This window comes from Meriones unguiculatus, chromosome 12, assembly GCF_030254825.1.
Source record: "Meriones unguiculatus strain TT.TT164.6M chromosome 12, Bangor_MerUng_6.1, whole genome shotgun sequence".
In the NCBI taxonomy this organism is placed as follows: Eukaryota; Metazoa; Chordata; class Mammalia; order Rodentia; family Muridae; genus Meriones; species Meriones unguiculatus.
In genome coordinates, this window is record NC_083360.1 from 77,572,086 (window position 1) to 77,599,802 (window position 27,717).

The 27,717-nt window shown below is 41.7% G+C and overlaps 2 protein-coding genes across 10 annotated transcripts in view; one reads left to right on the plus strand and one right to left on the minus strand.

The window, feature by feature from the left end:
- The first annotated feature begins 355 nt into the window (after positions 1-355).
- Positions 356-12,835, plus strand: Usp1 (ubiquitin specific peptidase 1). The gene is made up of 9 exons (XM_021662071.2): positions 356-916; positions 3,362-3,600; positions 4,896-5,016; positions 5,522-5,626; positions 6,412-6,572; positions 7,607-8,292; positions 8,920-9,090; positions 9,784-9,985; positions 11,357-12,835. The coding sequence occupies exons 2-9, from the start codon at positions 3,431-3,433 to the stop codon at positions 12,087-12,089; spliced, it is 2,349 nt and encodes a 782-aa protein (XP_021517746.1). The 5' UTR covers positions 356-916; positions 3,362-3,430; the 3' UTR covers positions 12,090-12,835.
- Positions 12,836-12,931: 96 nt separating this feature from the next.
- Dock7 (dedicator of cytokinesis 7) overlaps positions 12,932-27,717 on the minus strand; it is a 194,718-nt gene continuing 179,932 nt past the window's right edge. For all 9 annotated transcript variants that reach the window (XM_060365936.1, XM_060365933.1, XM_060365937.1 and 6 more), the window contains 4 exons: positions 27,380-27,523; positions 24,725-24,831; positions 16,503-16,670; positions 12,932-14,691 (listed from right to left, as the gene is read on the minus strand). In XM_060365936.1, the coding sequence (XP_060221919.1) occupies positions 14,649-14,691; positions 16,503-16,670; positions 24,725-24,831; positions 27,380-27,523 (462 nt within the window). In that variant the 3' untranslated portion in view covers positions 12,932-14,648. The remainder of the gene's footprint in view (positions 14,692-16,502; positions 16,671-24,724; positions 24,832-27,379; positions 27,524-27,717) is intronic.

Consider the following 27,717-nt stretch of genomic DNA (forward strand, 5'->3'; position numbering starts at 1 on the left):
GTCTTCCCGGCCGGGATTGGCTGGGCCTCGCCCCTCCTCCTCTTCTCATTGGCCAGACGGTCTCCTCGGCCCGCTGATTGGCTTTTCGCTTAGGCACTTCTGATTGGTCCCTCTGGGGAGCGAGGTTTTGGAAATCGTTCATCCCGGATTGGCGCATTTGAGGCCCCTCGAGGAAGGGGCGCGTCCCCGCCACACCCTGTCCCGGCTCCCGACGCCGAAGCTCCCGCCCCTCCAGCTCGCGAGCACGCCTGTTTAAAAAGGAGCGAGGGAGGCGGGCGGCGGGGGCGGGAGGAGGGCGGGAGCGAGCCTGCTGCGCGCCGGCCCGGCCCCCTGCGCGGCGCGCGCCTCTGCGAGGACCCGCGCGAGCTGCCCGCGCCGCTGCCTGCGCTGTTTGAACCGCGGGGACCCGTTAGGCCCCGGGAGGAACTACCGTTCCAGCTGGTTCCGGAGCCGAGCGCGCCGGGGGCGAGGGGCGGTCGCGCGGCGGCTCGCGCCTTTCGCGTCTCTGCAGCGTGGGGAGGAGAACCGGCACTTTCCGAGGACGCCGCCTCCCAGCCGCGACGCTGGCGCGGGCGGGGGTTCACTCGCGGGGGTCCTGAGAGTGAGGAAAACGCGCCAAGTTCCCGTCGGCGGCCGAGCGGGGACCCTGCGGCTCGGGAGCGCCGCCAGCGCCGTGCGCCCGCCCGCCCGTCGCCTTCCCGGCCGGGCCGCGCCGGGGATGTAGTGGGGCCGCGGCGGGCAGGACCGAGCGGCGGCCCGGCTCCCGCTCCGCGGACGGATGGTCACTCCCCCGCGGGAGGCTCCCTCCAGCGACCCCTCTCCCGGGACGGCGGCCGGGCTCACCTGTCGCGCCCGCGCCTTGCCCGGCTGGTCTCCCCGGCGGCGGCGCCGCGGACTCGCTCAGGGCCATGACCGGGTAAGGAGGGCCCGGGCGGCGGGGCCCCGCGGCGGCGGCGGGGGACGGGGGCGGACCGTGGGGCGGCCCCGCGGGCCCGGGCTGCCGGGCGGCTCCTGGCCGGCGGGCGCGGCGACCCCCGGGGGCTCGCCCGGCGGCCGAGGGCGCCCCTCTCCCCGCCCCGCCGCTGGCCGCGGAGCGGCCGGCCGGAGTTGGTGTCGGCGATCGCGGCGTCCCGGGATGGGGCCGGCGAGTTTTTTACCGCGCATTTCGTAGCCGCACAGTTTCCCCACAAGTGTGTACGGCGCCACGTGTCTCAGCCCCGCGTCCGAGCGCCTGTCTTTATTGTTCCGTGTTTTTCTGGAAGAACTAGCTGAAGCCTGTCACTCTCCACAGATCTGAAGTAGTGGGGCCGGGGGTCCCCGGTGTCCCTCGGTCAGGAAGGCTTCCTGTTGAGTTCATTGTGCGAAGCTTGGTTTCTGGTGCCGGAGAGACGTTTTTTTGACCCAAAGCCTTCACTTAGAGGGGACGGGGAGAGCGTAAGGTTTGGGCATCCGGGGAAGGGTCGTGCTCTTGGTGACCGTCAGGGCTGGCTGGTTGGTTACAGGCACCCAGAAGGGATGATTGGCCGAGCTGACGGTCCGCTATTTCAGCCGGCTGATCACTTTTTCTTTCTCCTTGGCTCCCGGGAAGACACCTTTTTCCCCAGTCAGTAATGTTTGAAGAGCTCTGACAGTTTAGCGAAGGTTATCGTTTCTAACAGGACATTTCATCAGAAACATTACGGGGCTAGGAGACAAAATCTAAGTTGTGGACAAGGTGGGAAAATTTGTCAGCTATCCAGTTCTCAAGTTGGTTCCCAAATTGGTTTTAGTGGACAATGAACTTCTGGAGTGAAATGTTTAGGGGTAGAGTTTGAGTGGATTTTTTTTGTGTACCTCTGCTTACTACTCAGGTAGTAAATTAAATTTTGTAACTTAAACTTTGGGATAGAAGGATATTTTCCTTCTAGACGTCCCAAATGGAAAGTAGACATTTTATAAAGTATCACAAATATTGCCCTATCCCTTTTTTCCGCTCACATTTTAAAAGTTTTACCTTGAAACAAAAAGGTTCTTTTTCAGTGCAGCTAAAAATCCCAGTTTTGAAAAAACTGGAGCTGACAGGTGTGGTAGCCCACAGGGCTTTCCTAGCAGCACTGGGGAGAGGCTGAGGAAGGTGGGTCTCTGAGTTCAGGCCAGCCAGTGCTACCCAGTCAGACCCTGTCTCAACAAAATTGGAAAACTGGAGTCTGTTGTAATGTTAAGCATACATGCAATGGAGGAAGTTTTTCCAACCTTTTTCAGCTTTGGACATGTAGTTATCTTTCAGGTTTTATAGCTGAAGGCCAGATAATGCTTTTCTCTGCATGTGAATTACACTTGAAGCCTTTTCGAGCCTCTACTGTGTATACTCATATTGACTACAGTGGTCTTTTAAGGACTTGGTAGTGTTCGCTACTACTTTGGCTTCTCGTTCATCCTCGTCTCTCAACTCTTTACAATTAGAGACACTTGTTCAGCCACCATTTTTGCATTAAAGAATTTTTTACAGATTTATTTATTTATCGATCTGTTTATTTATTATGCTTTATCTGCATGTGCACCTGCATGCCAGAGAGGGCATCTGATCCCAGTATAGATGGTTATGAGTCACCATGTGATTGCTGGGAATTGAACTTAGGACCTTTGGAAGAGCACACAGTGCTCTTAACTGCTGAGCCATCTCTCCAGCCTCTAAACCTATTTTTTTGAAAACCTTTATGTGTGTGCGAGTATTCATGGTTGTGCACAGGAAGGTCAGAGGGCACCCTTGAGAAGTTGGGTTTTAAGCTCAAGTTGTTAAGCTTAGCAAAGTACCTTTACCCACTGGGCCATCTTACCAGCCCTGCATTTTTACTTCTAAATTCTATGAGTTTATTGTTCGGTATGAATGATTTTACTAAATGTGTGTTTTGCGATATGGCTTTACTGTCACTGTGTGTGCATACACACACATGCATATATATGTACACACTAAGGCAGCAAAGATTTGGTAGCCTATCTTTAAGAAAATTAGACAGTGTAGTGGCATTTAAGCTAGTGGTTCTCAACCTGTGGGTCATGACCCCCAAGGCTCCAACGATCTTTTCATAGGGGTCACACATCAGATATTTACATTATGATTTATAACAGTAGCAAAATTACAGTTACAAAGTAGCAACAAAATAATTTTATGGTTAGGGGTCAGTAACATGAGGAGCTGTATTAAAGTGTCCCAGCATCAGGAAGGTTGAGAGCCACTGAGCCACACTGTCCAGCGTTGGGTTTTTTAAATACCATGTTCTGATTTGAACCATTCTTTTGGAAAAATTTTCACAGCTGCTAATTTTGTCACTTATACCTGATAGCTGAGGACTAATGAAATTTTCTTGTATGTGATTAACAGATATAATTGGTGATTACAACTTCCTTCAATAAGTTAATTCTCGTCAACTCCTTGCAATTTTAAAAGAAGATGCCTGGTGTCATACCTAGTGAAAGTAATGGGCTTTCAAGAGGTAGTCCATCGAAGAAAAACAGACTTTCTTTGAAGTTTTTTCAGAAAAAGGAAACCAAAAGAGCTTTAGATTTTACTGATTCTCAAGAAAATGAAGAAAAAGCTTCTGAATATAGAGGATCTGAGATGTATGTATTTTACTTTAAACATATTTCTGTACTTTATTCTCAATCAGTGAAGGAGCATTGAATTTAGGATGGTACTTCTGTACTGACCTGACGGTTCACAGGGCTAAACAAACTTACACATGAATTTGCAGTTAGTGAGACAGGAATTAAAGTGAACAGGGTAAATCTGGTGGTGCCGCATATGGATCACAGCCACAGCGTTAATTTATGGCATTAACATCATCGTTAGTAACTAAGACTAACTTGGGGAATCAGCCACTAAAACTCTGAGTTTTATGCCTGATATTTTGATATACTGTTTGTAAAAACAGGTTTTTCTTTGTTACACTACAGAACTACTCATATCTGCTTAAAGGCAGAACAGTTGCAAATTATTTTGAAACTAGATTTTTAAAAAATGTTTTTTAATGCACATAAATTCTTTAGTCACTAAAAAGAAAAAAAAAAGATGGAGGGAATGCATACAAAGTACAGTGAGTCCAGTCATAGGAGCGGGTATTAAGCTAATTCTTTTTCTAGTCTAAACTCTTTTTTTTCTCTTATTTATGGTGGATAAGTACACAAAAAATGTAACAAATAATAGATGTATAAAGCTCCATTGGAACTCCATGGCTTCAGAATGGTTGTCCTATAGGGCTAGACAAGTGTTTATTTGAGTGGCTACATTAATCTAGCTGCACAATGTTTTTAGTTGTGAATTCATTACAATAAAGTGGTTTTTATATTTAAAAATAACGAATAAAAGTGAATATTCCAAATCACTCTAGCTGCAGTTGATAGTAGCTCTTTGTTCAACAGATGGGCAGTCTTTTGGGTAACTAAAAGTGGATTTTATCTCATGTATGTTTCCCCAGTAATTGTTCAGGGTTGGGTATATAGTTCAGCGATCCCCTGGGTTCAGTCCCAAGTACCAAAGATGAAAAAAAAGGTAACTTACTTAAAATGAGAACCAGTAATAATTCTCTTCATAGACTTTCTTCTAAATCTGTCACAGTAAACCAGCATACCAGTTTATCTACTTTTGTGTGATTAACCTCGTAAGGGAATCATTGTGAGGTGTGTGGAGCATAATGTTTTAAGATCTCTTGTGGGGCCCGCCTGGTGGTGGTCATGCCTTTAATCCCAGCACTTGGGAGGCAGAAGCAGGCAGATCTCTGTGTTCAGGGCCAGCCTGGTCTACAAAGTGAGTCCAGGGCAGCCAAGGCCACACAGAGAAAGTACCCTAAATTTAGGGAAGTAGTATTTCCAGGTTAAGATGCCATGCTTTATACCTTTTCTTCCTTTCCTATTAATAGTGATCAAGTTGTTCCTGCTGCACAGTCCTCACCAGTAAGCTGTGAGAAGAGAGAAAACCTGTTACCATTTGTGGGACTGAATAATCTTGGCAATACTTGTTATCTGAATAGTATTCTTCAGGTAAAATGATACAATGTTTAAATTTTTAGATTATTGAATGGGGTTGTGCATACTTTGTCTTAAATTGTAAATAAACCAAAATAGGCTATGATAGTACTTTAAATTGCACATTACTTCCTTTGGGGTAAGAAAAAAAAAGGTGAGATACTAAAATTGGGTAGATTGGTTAAGAAAATACCAACCCCTTTTTTTTTTCTTTTCTTTTTCTGCTTGATTCCTGGTGCTGTGTCTACTTAAAAACTTGGTTTTGGTGTGCTTTGAAAAATATTGTGATTTTTTTTTTTGGGGGGGGGTCTTTGTTACCTTAGTCTTATTAATATTGCCTAGGTTCAGAGCTAAGTGCTATTGTGGGATTATTGGGTTAGTATTGATGGGAAGAGAACATGTTTTGAGGAGGACCTTAATGTCACAGTGTTAGGTAACATGCATTAAGAGTGCCCTGCAGAAGGCATCAGTGATTTTAGGTGTGTTGTTTTGCTCAGTACTTGACGGTGTCCCTTTTTAGGTGTTATACTTTTGTCCTGGGTTTAAGTCTGGAGTGAAGCACTTATTTAACATTATTTCAAGAAAGAAAGAAGCCCTGAAGGATGACTCTAATCAAAAAGATAAGGTAAAAAAATTAAGAAAATAATTTCAAGAGCAAAATAAGCTAGGGGGAAAGCCATGCATGCTGATTGCACACCTTTAATTCCAACACTTGTGAGGCGGGTATGGGTGGATCTGTGAGGCTGAGGCTAAACCTGGTTTGTCATGATAGCGATTTCTTGGCCAGACAGGGCTATTCATTGAGACCCCCTGTCAACACCTCTCCACACACAAGAAACTAATAGGAGGAGTTGAATTTATTTCTTGAATAAAAAGGTAACAGATTCTCAAGAGAGTTCAGTACAGTGGTGACAGATTATTTCTGTTAATTTATAAACAAGAATTACGTTTTTCAGTGGTGTTATGTTGTATTTTTCATTTTGACAGTCTATTGGGTTATTCAGAGTACTCTTTTTTCCCCCCTGCTTTACCTTTTATGCATTGTTTACGACACTTGTCACTTGTACCTCACAATCTCAGATGTCTTACTTGAGTACCAGGTTATTTATCCACTGCATGTTAATTGACATTAATTTTTTTTGGTGTTGAGGACTGAATTTATGGTGCTACACACAAATGAAGCTCTCCCACTGAGCCTTACCCTTAATTGTAAACAAATACTGTAAAACTAAACTGATTAGAAAATTATTGTCTATATAGAAAGCAACTGGGGGGGAAAGTTGGCTTGTATGCTTAATAGAATTTTTGCTGTACTGAAATAAAATTCAGAAAAGCTACATTGTTCCATGAAACTAAGAAGAGGCACTTATGTAATGTTTATAAAGTAATTTATGTTTTTTTTCTTGATAGGGAAGCTGTAAAGAAGATCCTTTGCCAAGTTATGAGCTTATATGCAGTTTACAGTCCTTAATAATTTCAGTTGAGCAGCTTCAGGCTAGTTTTCTTTTAAATCCAGAGAAATACACAGACGAACTTGCTACACAGCCAAGGCGACTGCTTAACACACTCAGGTATAGCCTCTCCAGCCCAGTTCTTATCTTTTTGTTTCTGTCTTTAGAAGAGAGTGATATATATGAACACGTAGGAATAAATGGCAAGAAAGTCGAAGCTCCGGGCTCCAGCCTTTTATATCCCAGAAGTTTTGAAAACTAATTTTTAAAAACAAATGAAACTAAATTAATTAGATTCAAATTTATATTAATCTGTGTATACTTTTACTCATAGTTTTCCTTGGGAAGAGTAATGTTTGATTATAGACTTGGCCTCTATGTAGATGGCTCATACTATTACTTAGGTGCTATATTGCACTCCTTTAAGAAAAATACAGGTATATGGGCCTCATACCAAGTCGCTCTCTGGCAGTAAAGTGCAGGTATTTATATTTCCTTGTTTTTGTGGCACTGAGGCTTAAACCCCATACCTGTACATGCTTAGGTCGTATTGTCATTAGAAATGAAAGTGCCAGAATTCCTAAACAAATGTGGCCCTGAGGATTTCAGATTAGAAATTGTAGGTCTGTATACAGAATGTGGCATGCATAGAATCTGCAGGTTTCAAATACTTATCATATCTGTTTAAAAATATATATATAATAACATTGAAAATGTTCATAATGAGGTCTTACAAGGAAGTCCTTAATAGGGCGTTTATTTCCCTTCACTAAGAGGCATTATAAAAAGATGGCCAAGAACTGACTTAGGGCTCTTAAATAGCTTTATGACTGTTAACAAGCTACTTAACCTTGTGGCATCTGTCAGTGGTTACTGGTAATAACAGTCACTGAGAGGGACACACACAACCTTTTTAATAAAGGCTAGCATATGGTAAAACACCGTCCGTATTGGTTACTCACAATATTTTGAAGAGGGTCACAGTATTGTGATAATAAAAAAAAAAAATTGCTTTTACTTTCAACTATAAATTTAGGTAAGAGATTTCAAATTAGTAGAATGCTTTTGAATATTTAAAATAGTTAATGAAAACATTTTCTTTCATGTTACTATACAAAGCTAGAATTAGCTAAAATAAACACTTCTATTCATAGGGAACTCAACCCTATGTATGAAGGATATCTACAGCATGATGCACAGGAAGTGCTACAGTGTATTCTGGGAAACATTCAAGAAACATGCCAACTCCTAAAAAAAGAAGAAGTAAAAAACTTGGCTGAATTATCTAAGGTGGAAGAAAAATCTCATCAGAAAGAGGAAATGGGTGGAATTAACAGCACAGAGATTGACAGCGTGAGGAATTTGGAGGACTTGAAAGAAAAACTCCCAAAAGGAAATTGGAAGAGAAAAAGTGACAGTGAATCGGGTAACATGAAGAAAAAAGTTAAATTGTCCAAGGAATCCCAGCCATTGGAAGAGAACCAGAGACAAACTAGATCAAAAAGAAAAGTTACTGGTGACACATTAGAGATTTCTCCTAAAATCATCCCCAAGTGTGTTTCTGAAAATGAGAGTGTAAGACCCTCACAAAAGAAATCAAAAGTTAAATTAAATTGGTTAAAGCCTACAAGTAAGCAACCCAGCATTCTTTCCAAGTTCTGTAGTCTGGGGAAAATAACAACAAACCAGCGAACCAAAGGACTACCTAAAGAACACGAGTGTGCTTTTGAAGAGGACTTGGGGAAGTACGGAAGTGACAGCACAGCTAACGGTGTACAAGACTCTCCAGGAAGTAGCATTACATCTGTGGACAGCAGTGAAGTTAAGTCTATAAACAGAGGTCAGTGTAGTTACTAGATTGACAAGTGGGAATATTAGTAGCTACAGAAGTACCCACTATTTAAGATTTTGTTTTGAGAAGTTAATTTACCATTGGCTGTCAACTGAGTTTTAAGGCATTGTACTTGAGTGTGTGAACATGTATTTACTGTTATTAATGTTATGGTAATTTTGCTTGATGGTTTTTAAGGTGGGGAAGTTTAATAAATTTTTAATGGGAAAACTGTGGGGTCCCCCTTTTATTTATGCAGTATGATGTAAAAATATAAGGGAACCGAGTTCAGTAAATCTAAGAGCTAAGCTATAACTGCCTTGCTTGGGTTTGTTTACACATGTATGCATCTTAGGTAAAATCTATAATTAATGTGGCTAATGGTTGTGCCAGAATTTTTTGTTCTCTGGGATAGTTTTATAAGGACATGTCTTTAGGAAACAAGTTAAAGACACAGCTGATTTTATTCTAAAGGTAGTAATTCATATTTGAAAAATTTTGGATTTCATTAATAAGGCAGTGCTTAAGTGAACATGGCTCTTGTGTTCATGATATACCTTTCCAGTGGGAAACTGATGAATTGGGCTATACTGAAAAACATATCTATATAGACTTACTTTCCTATTCTCATTTTAGGTGCAGAGCAAATTGGCTTTGAACTAGTAGAGAAATTATTTCAAGGTCAGCTAGTATTAAGGACTCGCTGTTTGGAATGTGAAAGCTTAACAGAAAGAAGAGAAGATTTTCAAGATATTAGTGTCCCGGTACAAGAAGATGAGCTTTCCAAAGTTGAGGAGAGCTCTGAAAGTAAGCAGATGGGGGCCTGTGGACCGTGGGATAGTTACAGAGTCCTTGCTATATAGTAGATAGCCTTCTAGTTCTCTCAGCACCACTTGTCAACTCTGAAATTGTATTGGTGGGGGCTAGCGAGAGATCAGAGGTTCTTCCAAAGGGTTTAATGCCAAGCAACCACACTGTGGCTCATAACCATCTATAATGAGATCTGGTGCCCTCTTCTGGCCTGCTGGCTCACATGAAGGCAGAATACTGTATAAATAATAAGTAAATAAGTAAATCAAAAAAAGAAAAATTGTAATGGAAAAATGACCTTAATATTTTAGTAGCTTAAGTCTTTTTTACAATTTGTACTTGAGCTACTGTTGTATTTAATTTAAACCATAGAAGGTATGGAAATGTCCTGAAGAATCAAGAGAGACAGCTTTTACTTGTCAGAAATTGACAGCTGATTTTTGAGACTGGGCTTATTCGGCTTTCAATGTCCCTAGCATGTATGTTTGTATATATATGTATGTATGTATTCATTTACTGTGGTTAATACTAAATATTGAAAAGACATGCACATATACTTTCAGGATGATTTCAGAAATCTCTTTAGATGTTGGGGATGGGTTATTTAAAACTGATAATACCATACATGAAACCTTGTTTAAGTTTTGAATGTCTGAAAGATATTTATGAGTGAACAATTCTGTTTTACAGTTTCTCCAGAGCCAAAAACAGAAATGAAGACCTTGAGATGGGCAATTTCACAATTTGCTTCAGTGGAGAGAATTGTAGGAGAAGATAAATATTTTTGCGAAAATTGCCATCATTATACGGAAGCAGAGCGCAGTCTCTTGTTTGATAAAATGCCTGAAGTTATCACTATTCATCTGAAGTGCTTTGCTGCTAGTGGCTTGGAGTGAGTATTGTAAATAAACCAAGGGAAACAGTAGCTTTGTGTACAGTGCTGTGTGTAGTGAAGGCATTTGTGCGAATGAACTCTGCTCTTAATTGAGCAGGTTATTTGAGCAAAAATATATTAATATGATTTGGGGGGGCAGTGATATAGCTCAGGTAGCGTGCTTTCTAACAAAGTTGAGATCCTGAATTTTTTTCCAGTGCCAAAAAGAACAGTGTAACTCTCAAAGATCTTTTCATATTCGTTCTATAGGTGCTAGTAGTAGAATTCTGCTTTGATGGAACTGACTGAAATCTTTTTTTTTCCCCCCCAAACAGGGTTGCTCTGTGTAACCCTGAGCTGTCTGTCCTGGCATTTGCTCCGTAGACCAGGCTGGCTTTGAAATCAGAGATCCACCTGCCTCTGCCTCCTGAGTGCTAGGATTAAAGGCATACAAACACCACACTTGAGCTGAGAAATGTTTTATATATTTATATATATTATATAAATATATAAATTTTTTAATTCCTCCCCCACTTCCTTCAATGAGACAGGGTTTCACGATTGTAACCACAACAATCTACCTCAATGTCCTCCTGACTCAGATTCAAGCTGGGATTACAGGTGTGAGCCACCATGTCTGACCCATCTTTTTTTTTTTTCTTTTCTTTGGAGGGGTGGGGATGTGTAGAAAAGCACATTTTCTGTTTTAAGGAAAGTTAGGAAATCTAGCTCATCTCTGAAAACTTTGGGAAACTTTATAGTTGAGAATTTGTCCAAAAACTATTAAAATTAAATATAAACATGGATGTTTTGGATAATCTGTCTTTCCTGACATGCCATTGTATACTTCATGTTTCTACATTTATTGGCTTGTTTAAATTAACCATGAGAGCTTCCTAGCAGTCCTCCCATGTTGTCACTAAAGTGATGTATGGTCTTTTCTTAGTCATTTTAATATATATTATTTGGACCAAAAATAAAATAAAATATAGAGGATTTTGGTTTCAGATGTTTGGTCTTTTAAAAGTACTAACTTCCAGAAATACAAGTCTAATAAAAGAATGAAGAAAATCCAACATCAGTCAGTTTTCTTTTTTAAAAAACAGGGTTCTCACTGTGTAGCAGTGGCTGGCTTGGAATTTGTTATATAGATCAGGTTGGCCACAAGGGATCCACCTGCCTCTGCTTCCCAGGTGCCAGGATTAAAAGTGTGTACTGTTATACCTAGGTTCTCTTTTAATGTTTTTGTGTATGCATTTATTTTTCAAAATTGAAGTCTTATTCTGCTTTTGTCATAACCAGACATTAAGGACTTACTTTTTGGTTTCACATTGTGTGTAAAGTTTTAGATTGAAAACAATGACAGGAACCCTTTTTTTCCTTCCAAAGGTTTGATTGTTATGGTGGTGGACTTTCCAAGATCAACACTCCTTTATTGACACCTCTTAAATTGTCACTAGAAGAATGGAGCACAAAGCCGACCAATGACAGCTATGGATTATTTGCTGTTGTGATGCACAGTGGCATTACAATTAGTAGCGGGCACTATACTGCATCTGTTAAAGTCACTGACCTTAACAGTCTAGAACTAGATAAGGGGAATTTTGTGGTTGACCAGATGAGTGAAATAGGTAAGCCAGAGCCATTAAACGAGGAGGAAGCAAGGGGGATGGCTGACAATTATGATGATGAAGTGTCATTTAGAGTTGGTGGAAATGCTCAGCCAAGTAAAGTTTTGAACAAAAAAAATGTAGAAGCTATTGGACTTCTTGGAGGACAAAAGAGCAAAGCAGATTATGAGCTGTACAACAAAGCATCTAATCCTGATAAGGTTGTCGGGACAGCATTTGCTGAAAGTAGAAACTCTGAAACTAATGATACTAATGGGACCCACGAATCTGACAGGAACAAGGAATCCAGTGACCAAACAGGCATTAACATGAATGGATTTGAGAACAAGATTTCATATGTAGTACAAAGCTTAAAGGAGTACGAGGGAAAGTGGTTGCTTTTTGATGATTCTGAAGTAAAAGTTACAGAAGAGAAAGACTTTTTGAATTCTCTTTCCCCTTCTACATCTCCTACATCTACTCCCTACTTGCTATTTTATAAAAAATTATAGTGAGTATATTTTCCTTGTATATATTAAGCAGACCTGAACAGACCTTGGTAAAGTTGATTACATCTAAGAGTCTTTAGTTATCTTTTGAAGCTGTTGGATATTATTGGTCTCTCTAGGCTTTTATATAAACAGTAAGATTTTAAGTACTGAAAACCATGTTAATTTTTAGAATCATTTTCCTTAGTAGAGACTAGTGATGAATAAGCTTCTGGGAACAAACTTGTATAGGTACTAAATGATCCAAAATGGAAGCTTGAAGCAGTTAACACTTTGGGACTTAATATAATCTTTTGTTTGCTTTTTAAAATAAAGTGCTTGTATTTGTATTCTCCATATTTTGGAATAATTAATTATCTACTTGATGTTTATAGGTCTGGCTTTTTCACCCAAGAAACAGAATCTCATTCAGTATATTTAGTTTTATAATAGTCATCTGAAACCAAATCTTTGGGCTATATCAGAGGCACAAAGTCTAGAATGTGTATATTCACAGTGGTGTATATTTTGTGCCTTGAAGAACTTTGGAAAGTGTCTCAGAAAACCTGGCAGTCTCCTATCTTCATAAGAATTTTATATGTATTTATGAAGATGTCTCTGTACTCTATCTAGTCAGGCTTTTTGGCTGACTAATTTGTATCTCTTCATACTCATTCTGCATGGTCTGTATATAGTACATCAATTTAGAGGTGTGACCTTTAACTTTTTTTAAAAACTGGGAGGTCAATAAAATTTAAACTGTTTAACAACCATGTATACAAATGTGTGATTTTTTTTTAAAAAAAATGCATACTTTTACCAAAGTGAGTTACTTTAAAGACAGATGTATACATACAAGACAATAATCATGCACAATTACCTTTAATACTCAATTTCTGGCAGTGGAGGAACTACTTCAGTCCATCAAAGTTGTCTTATTTTTAAGTCATCTGCTTTAGAACTTGTAAAGACACACTCAAATGAGTAAATACACAAGGGCTACTGCAGTAACATTCCATTTCAGTAGGAGAGATTGCTTATTCCACTAACATTTTCTCACAGATGGTGTGATGGAAATTAAATGATTCTCCTTGCCTTCCCTTTAGTTTAGAACCAGTGGTAGAACGTTTAAAAAATAACGTGTTATCAGTTAGAGCTTAGAGATTCCTGAGGTGAGAAAGGTTGTATTTTTAGAAAACATTGTCAGGAAGTATAACAAAACAGAGTAATAAGTCTCCATTCCAGTTCATGAGAAAATAACTGGTATTTCATAATAAACCATAATTATATAAATCATGATGGTCCTTTCTGCTATCACTGAGATGTGAAACAGATCAGGTAACCAAGTGGGCAGTGACAGGTGCTCACTCTGTTTCCTCCCCACAGAGGGGAAAGGGTGTCATTTCAAGTGACTTCAGGAGTGGGTCAGCAGTGTTACCACTGTTGCTGTTCTAGATGCCACAGTATCACAACAAATTTGAAACATTTCGAAAATACGAATATTCACTGGGGGAAGAGTGTAAAGTGTCAATTTTTTTCTGTGTACCTTTTTCAATTATTTTGATAGCAACTAATTTATTCATTTTGTAAAAACACATGACATCTCATTTATTTGGTAGAGTAAAATCAGTGAAACCCCAGCTCAGTGTTACCTTCCTATCAAACAGCCTTAAAACAGATTTCTAATTAATGGTTCAGTCAATAAACATTTGATAGATTGAAGTACAGAAATCAGTTCAAATTGCTAGCTCATTAAGTTGATACTAATAAAATGACCCATAAAGATTAAACTGCTGTCATTAGCATTCAGTATTAGGTATTTTGGTACATAATTTTTGTTTTTGTTTTTTGAGATAGGGTTTCTTTGTGTAACCCTGGTGTCCTGGACTTTTGCAGACCAGGCTAGTCCCAACCTCACAGAGATCTACGAACCTTGCCTCCTAAGTGCTGGGATTAAAGGTGAGCGCCACCTTGCCTGGCCCTAGAAATGTGTTGTTATAAGGTAATTTTTTTTGGCAATTCTTAACAGGTTGTCGTTTTTTGGGGGAGAGTTGGGGGGCAGAAATGGTGGCAGTATCTGCCATCATTAACTGATCAGGGGAAATTTGATGCCAGTTTGGAACCAGTTTTTGAACAATTCATTTCCCACTGTAATAGAGAAATTAAAATCCCACTCATTAAAATTAGTGTAAACATTCACATATTTAATAGTACCTTTAAAATAAGCATTACTACATTTAAAATGGTTCCAAAATGAATGAATCTATAAATGGTAATATAAATTAAAAAATAAGAACTTAAAGTAAATAAATTTAACATTAGCTATGGTATAAATAATTGTAAATGTGTACTGTACCTTTGAATCATTAAAACTTTTTTTTAAAGATGACAGCATGTTACCAGAAGGTTAGAAACCACAGCCATAAGCCTCACGTGTAACAGCCTGCATCTGGCAGCACATTCTTCAGTGAGTAAATCAATGCTATTGCTTCCAGAATGATATCCAAGTCTATTTCTCATCAGAAGACCTCACACTCAATGATGAATACATGGCTCTTTTCAAATGAATAGAACAAGTATATTCTAGAGTTCCATTTTTCGAAGGCTCATTCGGCTGAAGGAATCTCTGAGGAAAGTAAGAGGATATAGTTAAGAACAATTTTTAAGCTGTACCACAATTGGTTTTTTTTTTTTTTGGTTTTCCTGCCAGACAGACCTCAAAATTAGATGCTCATCTTACATGCCACATTCTGGTTTGAGATTTCTCCACAGATTAGAGGTATGTGATAGCAGCTACTTTGCCAAATATACTGATTATTTGTCCTTTAGGTGCCATGGGAAAGATTTTTGGAGTATTCAGAATTTCTATGGTAAAAGGCAAGTGTTTCTTTAATCATACATTTGAAATCAAACAAGTGGCTCTCAAACTACAAAATGTTTTATGTGTGTTTATATATTGGTGTTTGCCATATCTAAAATGAAAATGTAAATTTTAACTTATTTTTACAAAGTAACTGATTGTTATATTTTATTAAAAATTACTTTCAAGGGCCAGGCATTGCGGCTCACACCTTCAATCCTAATGCTCGGGAGGCAGACAGAGGTGGATTTCTGAATTTGAGCCCATCTAGGGCCAAACAAAGCAGAACATTTTGTAAGAGTAGTGTGCGGGTGACATGCGGAAGGCACGGACTCTCCCACCTGCTTCTACAACCAACCATTTACAGCGGCACATCCCAGACTGGGAAAGTCCATCCTACCCATGGGAGGGCCAGAGGGTGGTCAAGGTCCCACGTCACATTTTGAAAATTGAAATCCTAGGAAATTTTTATCTCCTAAATTCTGAAGATTGGAGGATTTTATCATGAAATGTCTCTTCATAAGATTTTTTTCCTTCCTCATAAATTGGTTTCCTTTGCTTCCTGATGTTCAAGTTAAGTAGGCATGTGGGCGTTTAGGAAAGGTGGAAGCAGATACCAAGAGAATGACATTTGGCTCTGCATTTCAAAGGCTGCTTTGTTGGCTCCGGGGGAAGGTTTTGAAAGCTGGGTACTATTCGTTAAGACCAGGATTGATGGCTCTGTGATCAGTGTCTGCTGCCCTTGTAGGGAGACCCAGGTTGGGTCCCCAAGACCCACATCAGCTGGCGCTCAGCTGGGACTCCAGTCCCAGGAGAGTGGAGGCCCTTTAGACTCTCGGGGCATCTTCATGCACACGGCGCACATAAACTCACGTACCTAAACAGGAACACACATGCACACACGCGCACACACACATGCTTTCAATAGTCTTTTTGGGGGGTCCTGAGAATGTAACTCTGTTGTTGAATGCTTGTCTAGCATATACCAGTCTCCCCAACACCACACAATCTGGTCTGGTATCCTTATAATCAAAGTACTTTGGAGGTGCAGAAAGAAAGTTCAAGGTCATTGTCCCCTTCATACTGAATGCAAGGCAGCCTGAGCTACAGTACACCCTGACTGAAAAAGAAGACATTTTGCTTTTTAAACAAGAAAAGGGAGGTTGGGCAGTGGTGGCACAGGCCTTTAATCCCAGCCCTGGGGAGCCAGAGGCGGGTGGATCTCTGTGAGGCCAGCCTGGTGTACAGATGAGTTCTGGGACAGCTGGGGATACATGGAGAAACCTTGTCTTGAACTCTCTCACGAAAGTGCCAGAAACTAGGCCAGGACTTTACATGTCGAGAGGGGTTTATGAAGGCAGGCCTAGGAGTACTGTCCCAGTTAGTGTGTCCTGCCCAGGAAAGGGTGACTTTCGGATTCCTTAGGGATTAGGTGGCAAAGGCTTATATAGTAGTTGGATCTGTTCGGTTTCTGGGGATACAACATCTGGATTTTTATAATAAAAAGCTGTAAAACTATTAAAACGAGCCAGGTTTTCTCTTCCTAAAAATCTCTGAGGAGAAAGCACTGGGCATACCTGTGGCAAGTGACAGGCAGCACAGCCTTGTAGAGCTGAGGGATTTTCCTGTTTATCAGTGGCTGCAGAGCCTCTTTAAGGCGATGGTAGTTCCTCTCCAGTTCTCTTTGATACTCCTTTTGATCTGGCCCGATTAAGCTTTTATTTTTTCTTAAGGCATCCTCACACCTACGGGGTAAGAAACACGTTTAGATATTTCCGGTCCCTGGAAATTTGTAGTTTTAACCCCCTCCCACCCCACTCGCCTCTTCTAGTTGATGGCAAAAGACTCTGGTCATTTTGAGGTGCTGCTATGGCTTAGGTATAACATGTCTCCACAGACTTCATGTGTTGAAGGCTTTGTCCTTGCTTTAGGTTTAATGCGCTGTTATGGTTTAGGTGGAATATGACCCCATAGACTTCCTGTGTCCCCAGCTCATGGGCCCGAGAGGTGACAGGGTCATAAGGTCAGTGGGTTATTAGGAAGGTGACCTGGCTACAGCAGGAGGTCAGCAATGGTGTGCCTCTGAAGGTATACTGTGTCCTGTCCAGTTGCCCCTCTCTGCTTCCCGTCTGTGATGCGATAAGCATCTGAGTTGTTTTTTTTTTTTTTTTTTTAATCTGATAAACCACCTTCTGTACTCATAAAATTGAAAACATTTTAATTCATAGCCCAGGCTAGCCTAGAACTTGTGATTCTTCTGCCTCAGCATCCTGAGTAGTAGTGTGCGCTGCAGTTCGTCTTCCCCAGTGTTGGGGGCTCAGGGGCTCTATCGCCGAATTGCTCCTGAGCCATTTCCCTCGCCCACACTGTTTCTACATCAGAAACTCTTGAGTGTGGTCTCCTGCATCTGTATAACACTGGCATCAGGCTTGCTCCCGCCCTACCCCTTGTTGAAATAAAAGGTTTGGTTTAATAAATAGGTCTTTACCACTAGCCCATTTATTCAAATAGTTAAGAAAAAGACATTTAAAAAGTAATACACAAGCACACACCTGTAATCCTAAATGCTGAGAGACTGAAGAAGGCGGCTTACGCGGCTGTCACAACCAAGCCACATCTAATATGCTTATCTAAATATACTGCTTGTAGATGCAGCCCAAATGATAGCAGAGAAATGCATAGCTTTAAAGGAGTAGAGTAGAGTGGATGAGAGAAGGCCACCCAGCCTGACAACCTGACCCAGAGCCCCACCCGGCAGAGAGAGAACAGCCCCCTGCAGTTTTCCTCTGGCCTCCACAAGCAGGTGCGGAGCTTTTCCATGTGCATGCACATACACATATAACCACAAATGTGATCTTAAAAATGTTCATGCTGAATAGTAGGCACTCTGAGCAGACTAACTCAAACTATGAGTTTATATATTTCTGAAAAAGTATGCTAACACCTAGGTGTGGATGAGCATATGAACCCAGAGAACTATTCTAGGGGCACATCTGTTGTGGCATTCCACTCAGACATTCTTCTAGGTACATGTTTTGTCCGTATATGCTTTGTAATAGGAACAAAGCCAGGAATCTCCAAACATAACCAAAATATACCATCTGGAGAAAAGAAGCACACATGTTCATATAATGGAACACGCAGATTACCTCAACAACAGATAAGCACTGAAGACGGCAGCTGGCAGAAACCAGTACACACTATTCATCTACATAAGGCTAAAAGAATGTAAAACAATCGAGCATTCAGAGATTCAGTGATTTCTGTTAACACTGTAAAGACAAAACAAATGAGAAAGCGGAAATCTGGGACACTGCCTACTTCTGGAAGGAAAGGAGGAGGATGACATCACAGTGCAGAAATGGGTTATTTTAATTCAGGATTTAACGGAGGTAAGTTTTAAAAGACAAAACCTCACACAAAAATTAGGTACACAGAAAGTACTTTCAGTAATTAAAAGCCAACGGAAGTATCACTCAAAATTGATGAGCAGAAGGCACCCTCTTTATATGGGTTATGTAACGAAGTGGGGCAGACTACAGCACCTGCGTTCTTGGTATTATTAATACTGAGACATTTTGGGGACACACTATGTTAAGGGACAAAAATGCTTATGTACTTTGGCTCTGTGATTTCATGACGGAAATTTTAATTCAACAAAAGAAAAGACCCACTGTGGTATAAATTACACCATATTTAAATTCAAACAGCAACACAAAACATCAGAGCGGTTAAATTGATGAAATAATATCACCATTTACATAATGGTTCTAACTTTAACTGAAATAAAATTTAAGATTATTTACAAACTGAACTATGGTTGTGTGTGTGTGTGTGTGTGTGTGTGTGTGTGTGTGTGCTTGCAGCAGAAAAACACCATTAACAGAGAAAAATAAAAGTGGAGTATTAACTGTAATTCTTTCTTCCCTCCTACCCTTCCACCCTCTTATTCTTTCTTTGAAACAAGAATTCACTTGAGGCCCAAGTAGGCTGGCTCTCACTGTGTAACCCAGGCTGACCTTAACTTAACAGCCATCCTCCTGTTTAGCCTCCAAGTGTTGAGCTTATAGGCACGTGGTACCACACCGGCTGTGTAACGTTTCTCTGTGAGGTTTGCATCATGATGGAGTTAAAAACTTTGGCCTTTTTTATAATTGGAAATAAGACGTCCTCTGTCCGGACAGTAACACTGGAGACCTGTTGTCTACAAGTGCTCATTCCTCTGAAGTCTGTTTGGGCTTAGGATGCAGCTCACTAGTCCTGTGTAGGCATGGTTGTGTGAGACCCTGCCTTTTATACCAAGCACCAAAGAAAAGACAAATGTTTACAATTGCAGTCACAATAAAATATCCTAAAACAGCAAGAAGAAAATTATCTGGTTGTCTGCTGTCCATTGACATTTAGTATGTCAATGACCCAAAGAGACCAACTGTCCCATGATCACCCAGCCCAAACACAGTAGGGGTTATTTCATTGTAATAAACCTTCCAATTAATGAAATTAGTGTTGGAACCTGTGAGTTCCATAAGTCTGAAATACGTGCACCTGCCAGTAAGTGGCACAGGTCAGGTGCTTTCATGTTAGGAGCTGGCTTTCCCCTGCTTCCCAAAACCAATTCCATGTGGCTATGTAGCCTTTGATTACATTATAGGAAAACTTCAAGCTAAAGAGTTTCTTATAGAAACTTCAGGAAATAGCCAACAGAGTGCAAGAACAGCCTATAGATGGGCAAACATATGTGCAAAGTATACCTGTGACAAGAATTAATATCCAGGGCACATAGTGAACTCAAATGTAAAAATCTAACAATGTGACATGCTATAGATACTGATCTTGAAAGTTACCCAAATGGACAACACACAACAGTTCAACAACACTAATTAGAAAAATGCAAATAAAGGCTATCTTCTCAGGTAGAATGGTTATTATCAAAGGGATAGTCAATGCCTGTGACGGTGGGGGTGTGGTGAGAAGGCAGCCCTGCTCTGGACAGGCCCTGAGTTCGCCTCCTGGCACACACATGGTGGCTCACAGCTATCTGTAACTCCAGTGCAACTGCTTTTTCTGGCCCATGCCGGCGTCAGGAACACACAGGATGTGTGTGCACACACACAGGCAAAACACAGTAAAAAAGCTTAGGAGCAAAACCAGAAGTACCAAATGGACAGTCAGGCATACACCCAAAGGAAACCAAATCAGGTCAAAGCGACATTTCCACCCTCACCCTGTTCACTGCAGCATGCTTCACAACAGCCAAGAAGTGGGAACAACCTACGCCACCTATCAAGTATTTAATGGGGTTTGCAGGGTGTGCAGGAGAGGAGAGGGTGAGAGAATTCAGAATGCTTTACATAAATGTATGAAACAGCCAAAGGACACAATAATAAGGGGGGAGGGGGCAGATGGCTCATTTGGGGATGGGGGAGGTGCCTTAGCTGGTACAGCCCAATCCATTAGCACACATGTAAACAAAGAGGCAGACAAAACACCAAAATGAGCTGGGCGTGGCAGCACACCCTTTTAATCCCAGCACTTGGGAGGCAAAAGCAGGAGTAGCTCTGTGAGTTCAAGGCCAGCCTGGTCTACAGAGACAGGACAGCCAAGGATACATAGAGAAACAACTTCTTGAATCCCCACTTCCCCAAACAAACAAACAAACACCCCCAAACCCCAGACAAACTGGGCCAGGCATGGGGTTTAATGCACATATTAATCTCAGTAGTACGTGGGTGGTAGAGTGGAAGCAGGAGGCAGGAGGACCCTTGGGGCTCACTATCTAGCCAGTCTACTTGCTCAGGGAGAGACTCTTTCAAAACATATAAAAGACAGCCCCAGTGTCAACTTCTGGCCGCCTACGCACGCACACACAAACATACAAATATGGTGCATATGTACAATGGAGTACACTCGAGCCTTAAAAATCAAGTTTTAGCCACAACAACACGTAAGCGAGTGGGTACTGTGCACCGTGACATAAGCCTAGCACAGGGAGCCAGGTACTGCGCGCGTGTAATTTAAAAATGTGATTTTCACAGAAGTTGGGGAAAGAATGCTGGTTACCAGATGCAGGGGAGAGGGGTGGGAAAACACACAGAGAGAAGCTGGACAAAGGCTGCTCAGCCACCTCAGACTGGGATGAGACACACTGGCAGGCTTATACAAAGTAGGGTACCACAGACAACAGTATTACACAGTATACCCCAAAAAGTTAGAAGAAAGGATTTTGAACACTTTCACTATTAGGAGATATATTTGCTCCTGATTATTATAGTGTATTATGTATAGTGTAGAGGAATTTTATTTTTCATTTAATTTAATTAATTAAAAAAATTTTTTTTACAATTTATTCATTTTATATCCTGACTGTAGCCCCCTCTCTCATCTCCTCCTTCCCTCCCTCCCTCTTTTCCCCCTATTCCCTTCCCCTAGTCCACTGGGAGCAGGAGTCTCCTCCCCTGTCATCTGATCCTAGCTTATCAAGTTTTATCAGGACTGCCTGGATCCTCTTCCTCTGTGGCCTGTTAAGGCCGCATTGCCAGGGGGTAGATGATCAAAGAGCAGGCAACGGAGTTCATGTCAGAGACAGGCCCTGCTCCCTCTACTTGGGGACCCACATAGAGACTGAGTTGCCTATGGGCTACATCTGAGCAGGGTGTCTAGGTCCTCTCCATGCATGGTCCTCGGTTGGTGCATCAGTCTCTGCAGGGAACCCCAGGCCCAGATTTTTTGGCTTTGTTGGTCTCTTTGTGAAGCTCCCAAAGTTTGGCTATGAGTCTGAGCATCTGCTTCGATCCCGTTGGGTGGAGCCTTTCAGAGGACTGCTATAGGAGGCTCCCGTCTGCTCAACTGTGTTCGTAGCACCATTATTCATAATAGCCAGAATCTAGAAATAACCTAGATGTCCCTCAATGGAAGAATAGACACAGAATTTGTGGTACATTTACACAATGGAATACTACCCAGCTATTAAAAACAAGGAAATCATGAAACTTGTAGGCAAATGGATGGAACTAGAAAAGATCATCCTAAACAGTGAGTGAGGGATCCCAGAACCAGAAAGGCACGCATGGTATATACTCACTTATAAGTGGATATCAGCCATATAAAATAGGATAACCATACTATAATCAGACCTGAAGAAGCTAAACAACAAGGAGAACCATAAGGAGAATGCCTTTAGAATGGCACAGTGTAGAGGAATTTTAATTCAGAACATGGCTGCTCTGCAAAAGCTCACATCTAAGTCTGTGTGAGCCACGGGAATACAGACATGCCTTTAATCCAGGAGAGAGAGGCAAGAATATCTGAGCTCAAGGGCAGCCTGACGGAGAGCAAGTTTCATTCAGGTAAAGAAAAGCTTAGGTCCAGGTGTGGTGGTACATGCCTTTAATCCCAAACAATGAAGGTAAACTTAGATTGTAGAAGGAAGCATCCATGTTTGAAAGTGATGTTTAATTGAGTGGCAGAAACATCGACACATCAGAGAAAGACTTGACAGAACATGATACGTCCAACTCTCAAGAGAGGAAAGGGAAGCCTCGGAAGGGGCCAGGCTGAGAGCAGAGGAGGCAGTTTACTGGGACAGCAACAGAGAGACAGGTTGCAGAGAGGAAACTCAGGTGAACACCGAATGAGCCAGAGAATGAGAAGGAGCCTGAAGATTAGAACAGATTGCTGGAGTTAGTTTGAGGCCAAGCGGAACAATTCAGAGGCCAAGAGAAGCCAGACTGATTCAGTCAGCTGGGAGAGGAGTCTGAGCCAGAACAGCTGAGTTGAACCAGCCAGCCCCAGCCCCGAGCTCAGCAAGAACAAGAAAGGGGGAGCTCATAAAGTTGTGCAACCCAGAGCCTGAAAACATTCTAGGTCTAGAGTAGGCCTCGGTTAGCAGAGGGAGGCAACAGACTCTGAGATGACAACCGAGACAGGCAAATGAACGTTCATTTTACAGGGCAGTGCAGTGTACATCGTGTAATCAAAGCTTATCCATGTGTAGTTAAAATAAATTTAAAAATCGCAAAATTTCAGAAAACTGATGATGTTTGTTTAGTTTTTCTGACAGAGTCTGATTCAGTCCAGTCTGGCCGGTCTACCAATGGAGCTGTGTCCCCCAAGCCCCTGATGAAGTTTTCTAAGCATTACTTTGGGATGTCTTTAAAGCTCAGGCAGAAGGAACTGAGAGTTTTGTAAAGCTAATGCAATACAAAGGCAGTGCCATCCACATTTACTAATGAAAAAAACAAAAGAACAAAAAACAATGTTCAGCTATTGGTGGAGGGACAGCTTTAATCCCAGAACTTGGGAGGCAGAAGCAGGAAGATCTCTGAGTGTGAGGCCAGCCTGGTTCCAGGACAGCCAGGACTGCACAGGAAACAAACGAAATGAAACAAAACAAAGAAACAAACAAGAAACCAATGTCCAATATATTCAATAACCGATTTGACAAGACAACCTGTGTTAGGAAGTACAGGCCTGGGGTCTCCGGCTCTAGCCCTGCTGCTGTTAGCTGCTCCTCAGGCCCATGGGAATTTGCTTACTGGGTTAGTGGCTCTTTCAGAAACTGTTTTGGTAGCGTGGGGGTTGAAGTGAGTGCCTTGAGTGTACCAGGCGAGTGCGACTGAGCTATGGCTACAGCTACGAGAAGGCTCTTTCAGTCTGACCCCTGTTTCACCTTCCCCGGTGTTTCTCAGGCTCTTCTCCCCGTGGCTTCTGTGGCTTTGGCATCAGGGGATTACTGACCACTCCTATAATGGCACAGAGGCTGTCTTATATTTTCCCCTATTCAGCACATTCTTTTACCTTTTATACTTATAATCTAGAATTAATTCTTCAAGGTCCACATAAAATGTGCCAAATTAATATTAATCATTCTCTGTCTTGGGATCATACTGTTAGTATAAAAATTAAAAATTGAGTAGTGAGTTGCTAATGATTGTTTCCCCTATTGTTAATATTTACTGAATATCTACTTTGTGCTAAATATTAGTCTAGCAAATTTTTTAGGTTCCTTTTATGCTGGGGGAGATAAGACTAGATGCCAACACTGCTGCCCTTAGCCTGTCCAGTGCTGACTCTTGGGAATCTGGATTTGGGGAGGGGCTCGCTGTTTCAGATAACAGGTTGATATCTGCCTCCTCCTCCTGCAAGTCTGGTGCTTTTGTATGTCGGCCTCAAAGAGTTACTGGAAGAATTCAACACAGCCTGAGTCTGCAGAAGATCCTCTGAGCTCTAGACCAAGCGCACCTCCCCCTGCTGACACTACTTTGTATCTTTTCAGTGCAACAAGTCACAGCAGTCAGAACGGTTACAGGCAGAGTCCCTCTTCCTCCTCCTGATAACTTGGCGAATAAGGTGCCTTTGAGATCCTAGACACCTAAGCAATATTTAACTAATTTGCAAACCTTTCTATGAGAGGGAGATTAACATTATCTTTCATTTGTTAAGGAAACTGAAGAACACAAAGACTGGACAAAGATATACATGCACTGATAAGGTATAAAAGATAAATCCTTTTCAACTTTTGTTTGTTTCCAATTTCCGGAGGGAGGGAAACTAGTGCTGCATACTGGAGAAAAATACTTTTTTTTTTTTTTTTTTTTTTTTGCATAAACAGGAGGCAGCTTTCAATTTAAAGGAGTCAGGGTATGGAAGGGTGTGGGTCCGTGCTGGCAAATGCCATGCAGATTGCTTCTCATGGTGAATCAATTCCTATTTCCTCCTTTCACCAGCTCCTTGTGATGCCGACCTCAAATCGGCATTGGCCACTCTTAATCTGAAGTTCTTTGCAAGAAGCCTCAAGTACCTTTTAGTAAAGTCCTTGAAGCAAAGGCGCAGCTTGTTGTGATGTCTGAAGAGCTTTGGGTCACCAGGTATTTCAGACAGGAAGACCTGGGCAACCTCCAGAGGTCCCTGAAAGACAAAAGGAAACAATTAAGTGTTTTTATTCTTGAGAGCCATAGAGTTTATCCCCAGGACCACAGCCCTGACAGGGCCCCATTTACACTGAATACACGCATATCTGTTAGGACTCTTGACAGACAGATTGCTTCAGATAAACATAACGTCAGATCTACATTGTTGCCTCCTACACTTATTAATTTCTTACTGGTTCATCCTTCAAAGAAATGAATAGGCCCGTCTCCTCCAGGACTTTCTATTTCTCTCTTCCCAAAGTTTGGCTATGAGTCTCATTATCTCCTTCCATACCCTGATAGGTACAGTCTTTAAGAGGCCCTCTGTGTAAGGTTCCTGTCCTGTCCCTTGTCTTCTCCTGCTTCTGATATCTATCCTGTTTGCCCTTCTGAGTGAGGTTTCAGCCTCTTCCCTATATCTGGACTATAGATTTTAGTATATTTATCCTATATTATATGGCTAATATCCACTTATGAGTGAGTATATACCATATGAGTCTTTCTGCATCTGGGATACCTCACTCAAGATGATCTTTTCTAGTTCCCACCATTTGTCTACAAATATCATGATTTCCTTGTTTTTAATTGTTGAGTAGTATTCCATTATGTAAAAACACCACAATTTCTGCATCCACTCTTCTGCTGAGGGACATCTGGCTATTACAAATAAAGCTGCTATGAACATAGATGAGCAAATGTCCTTGTTATGTGGTGGAACATCTTTCAGATATATGACCAGTAGTGGTATAGCTGGATCTTGAGGTAAAAATCTATAGTCCCAAAGAAGCTAAACAACAAGGAGGACCCTACAAAAGAGGCTGAAACCTCACACTGAAGGGCAAATAGGATAGACATCGGAAGTAGAAGACAAGGAACAGGACATGAGCCTTCCAAAGAAAGGCACCTCTTCAAGGCTAACGAAGGAGATACTGAAACTCACTGCCAAACCTTGGGCAGAGTACAGGAAACCTTATGGAAGAAGAGGGAGATAGAAAAACCTGGAGGGGACAGGAACTCCACAAGGAGACCAACAGAGCCAAAAAACCTGGGTCCAAGGGCCCTGCTGAGACCGATACTCCAACCAAGGACCATACATACATGGAGAGGACCTAGACCCTCTCCTCAGATGAAGCCCACGGGGCGGCTCAGTTTCTAAGTGGGTTCCCTAGTAAGGGGTACTGGGGTGTCTCTGACATGAACTCAGTGGCCAGCTCTTTGATCACCTCCCCTGGGAGGCTGCAGCCTTACCAGGCCACAGAAGAAGAAGAAGACGCAGCCAGCCCTGATGAGACCTGATAGCCTAAGGTCAGATAGAAGGGGAGGAGGTCCTCCCCTGTCAGTGGACTAGGGAAGGGGCATAGGGGAAGAAGAGGGAGGGAGGGTGGGGCTGGGAGGAGATGGAGGGGGGTTACAGCCGGGATATAAAGTGAATGAACTGTAATAAAATAAATAAATAGGAATAACATTTTAAACTGAAAAAAAGAAATGAATAGGCCTTTGAGGACTGACTAATGACTTTATCAAATGCACTTTGCTCTGTAGCTTTGTTTTTAATTATTCTGGCCGTACAAGTTTCACTGCATCTGCCAATCCACTGGTTATTACACTTGATTTTACAAAAACAATTTCCCTCAACATTGTGAAGATTATATTCCTGATACAGCACATTGAACAAGATCTTTTGTCTTTTAAATCATCTGAAGGGGAAAAAAAAAAACACCAGTTATATGTTAGGTACACAAAAGTCTTATCTTAGTTCTATGCTGGAGCATTTCTTGACACTGGTTTTTAATCCAAAAATAGTTAAGACATATTATGCAAAATTCAACTAAAGCTTTTCCTGATGCTCTACAAAACTGGGCGATGCCTAAAACCATGAGCAAGACTATCTCAGGAAGTCAACTTTAGGGGATATCACAATGACTTCCAAAATGCATAGAAAACAGTGGTGGTATCTTATATGAAAATATTATTACATTTTCCAAAATACTTTCACATTAATTATTCCACAGAATTTATTGTGAAAAGATCTGGAGAAGGGAACGTCATCAAGGATCTAAGACATCAGAGGTTCACACGCATTTAACACAGACCTGGAAATGAGTCTTTTGAATCATGTATACTTTTTTTAATGAAAGATTTTTTTGTTTTTGTTTTTGTTTTCTTGTTTGTTTTATGAGACAGTGTCTCATTATGCATTCTTGGCTGGCCTGGAATTTGCTATGTAGACCAGGCTGGCCTTGAACTCAGAGAATCTGCCTGCCTCGAACTTCCTAGTGCGGGATTAAAGGCATATATGCCTACACAACTGTCTAGTAAAGAATAGTTTAAGTGACCAAATTCCTGCAACATAACAGACAGGCATAGGCAGCAGGGAACGCAGGTATGAAATTTGTGACAATCCGTTTCTCAGTTTATCTCCATGTATACTTCAGTGCTGTGTGACTACTCCAACAGGAACCTTTTCACTTGATTTGCACAAGTCTGTAGTTCTGTAAACATCACGATGCTACTTCAACTGCACACGCCCCGCGAGAAGCACTAACCTGGTTCACAGTGGTGCCTACGGATCCCTGGAGAACCATCTGGAGCATTTTGGGGTCTGCTGGGTCTTGATGTGTCGCAAACGCCAGTTCCTGAGTCTTCTTCTGCATGTCTTCGATGGCAACTTCAATTGGTGTTAAGATGATCTGAGTAAAGCAGGCGCAGTCCGGTCAGTGTAAGGACTGAAAACTACCCAGTCAGCTTTACATAAGAGAGTCAGGCGGGGCGCAGGTGCACACGCCTGGGATCCCAGCGCTTGGGAGGCAGAGGCAGGTGGGTCTCTGTGAGTTCGAGGCCAGCCTGGTCTACAAAGTGAGTCTAGGGCAGCCAAGGCTACACA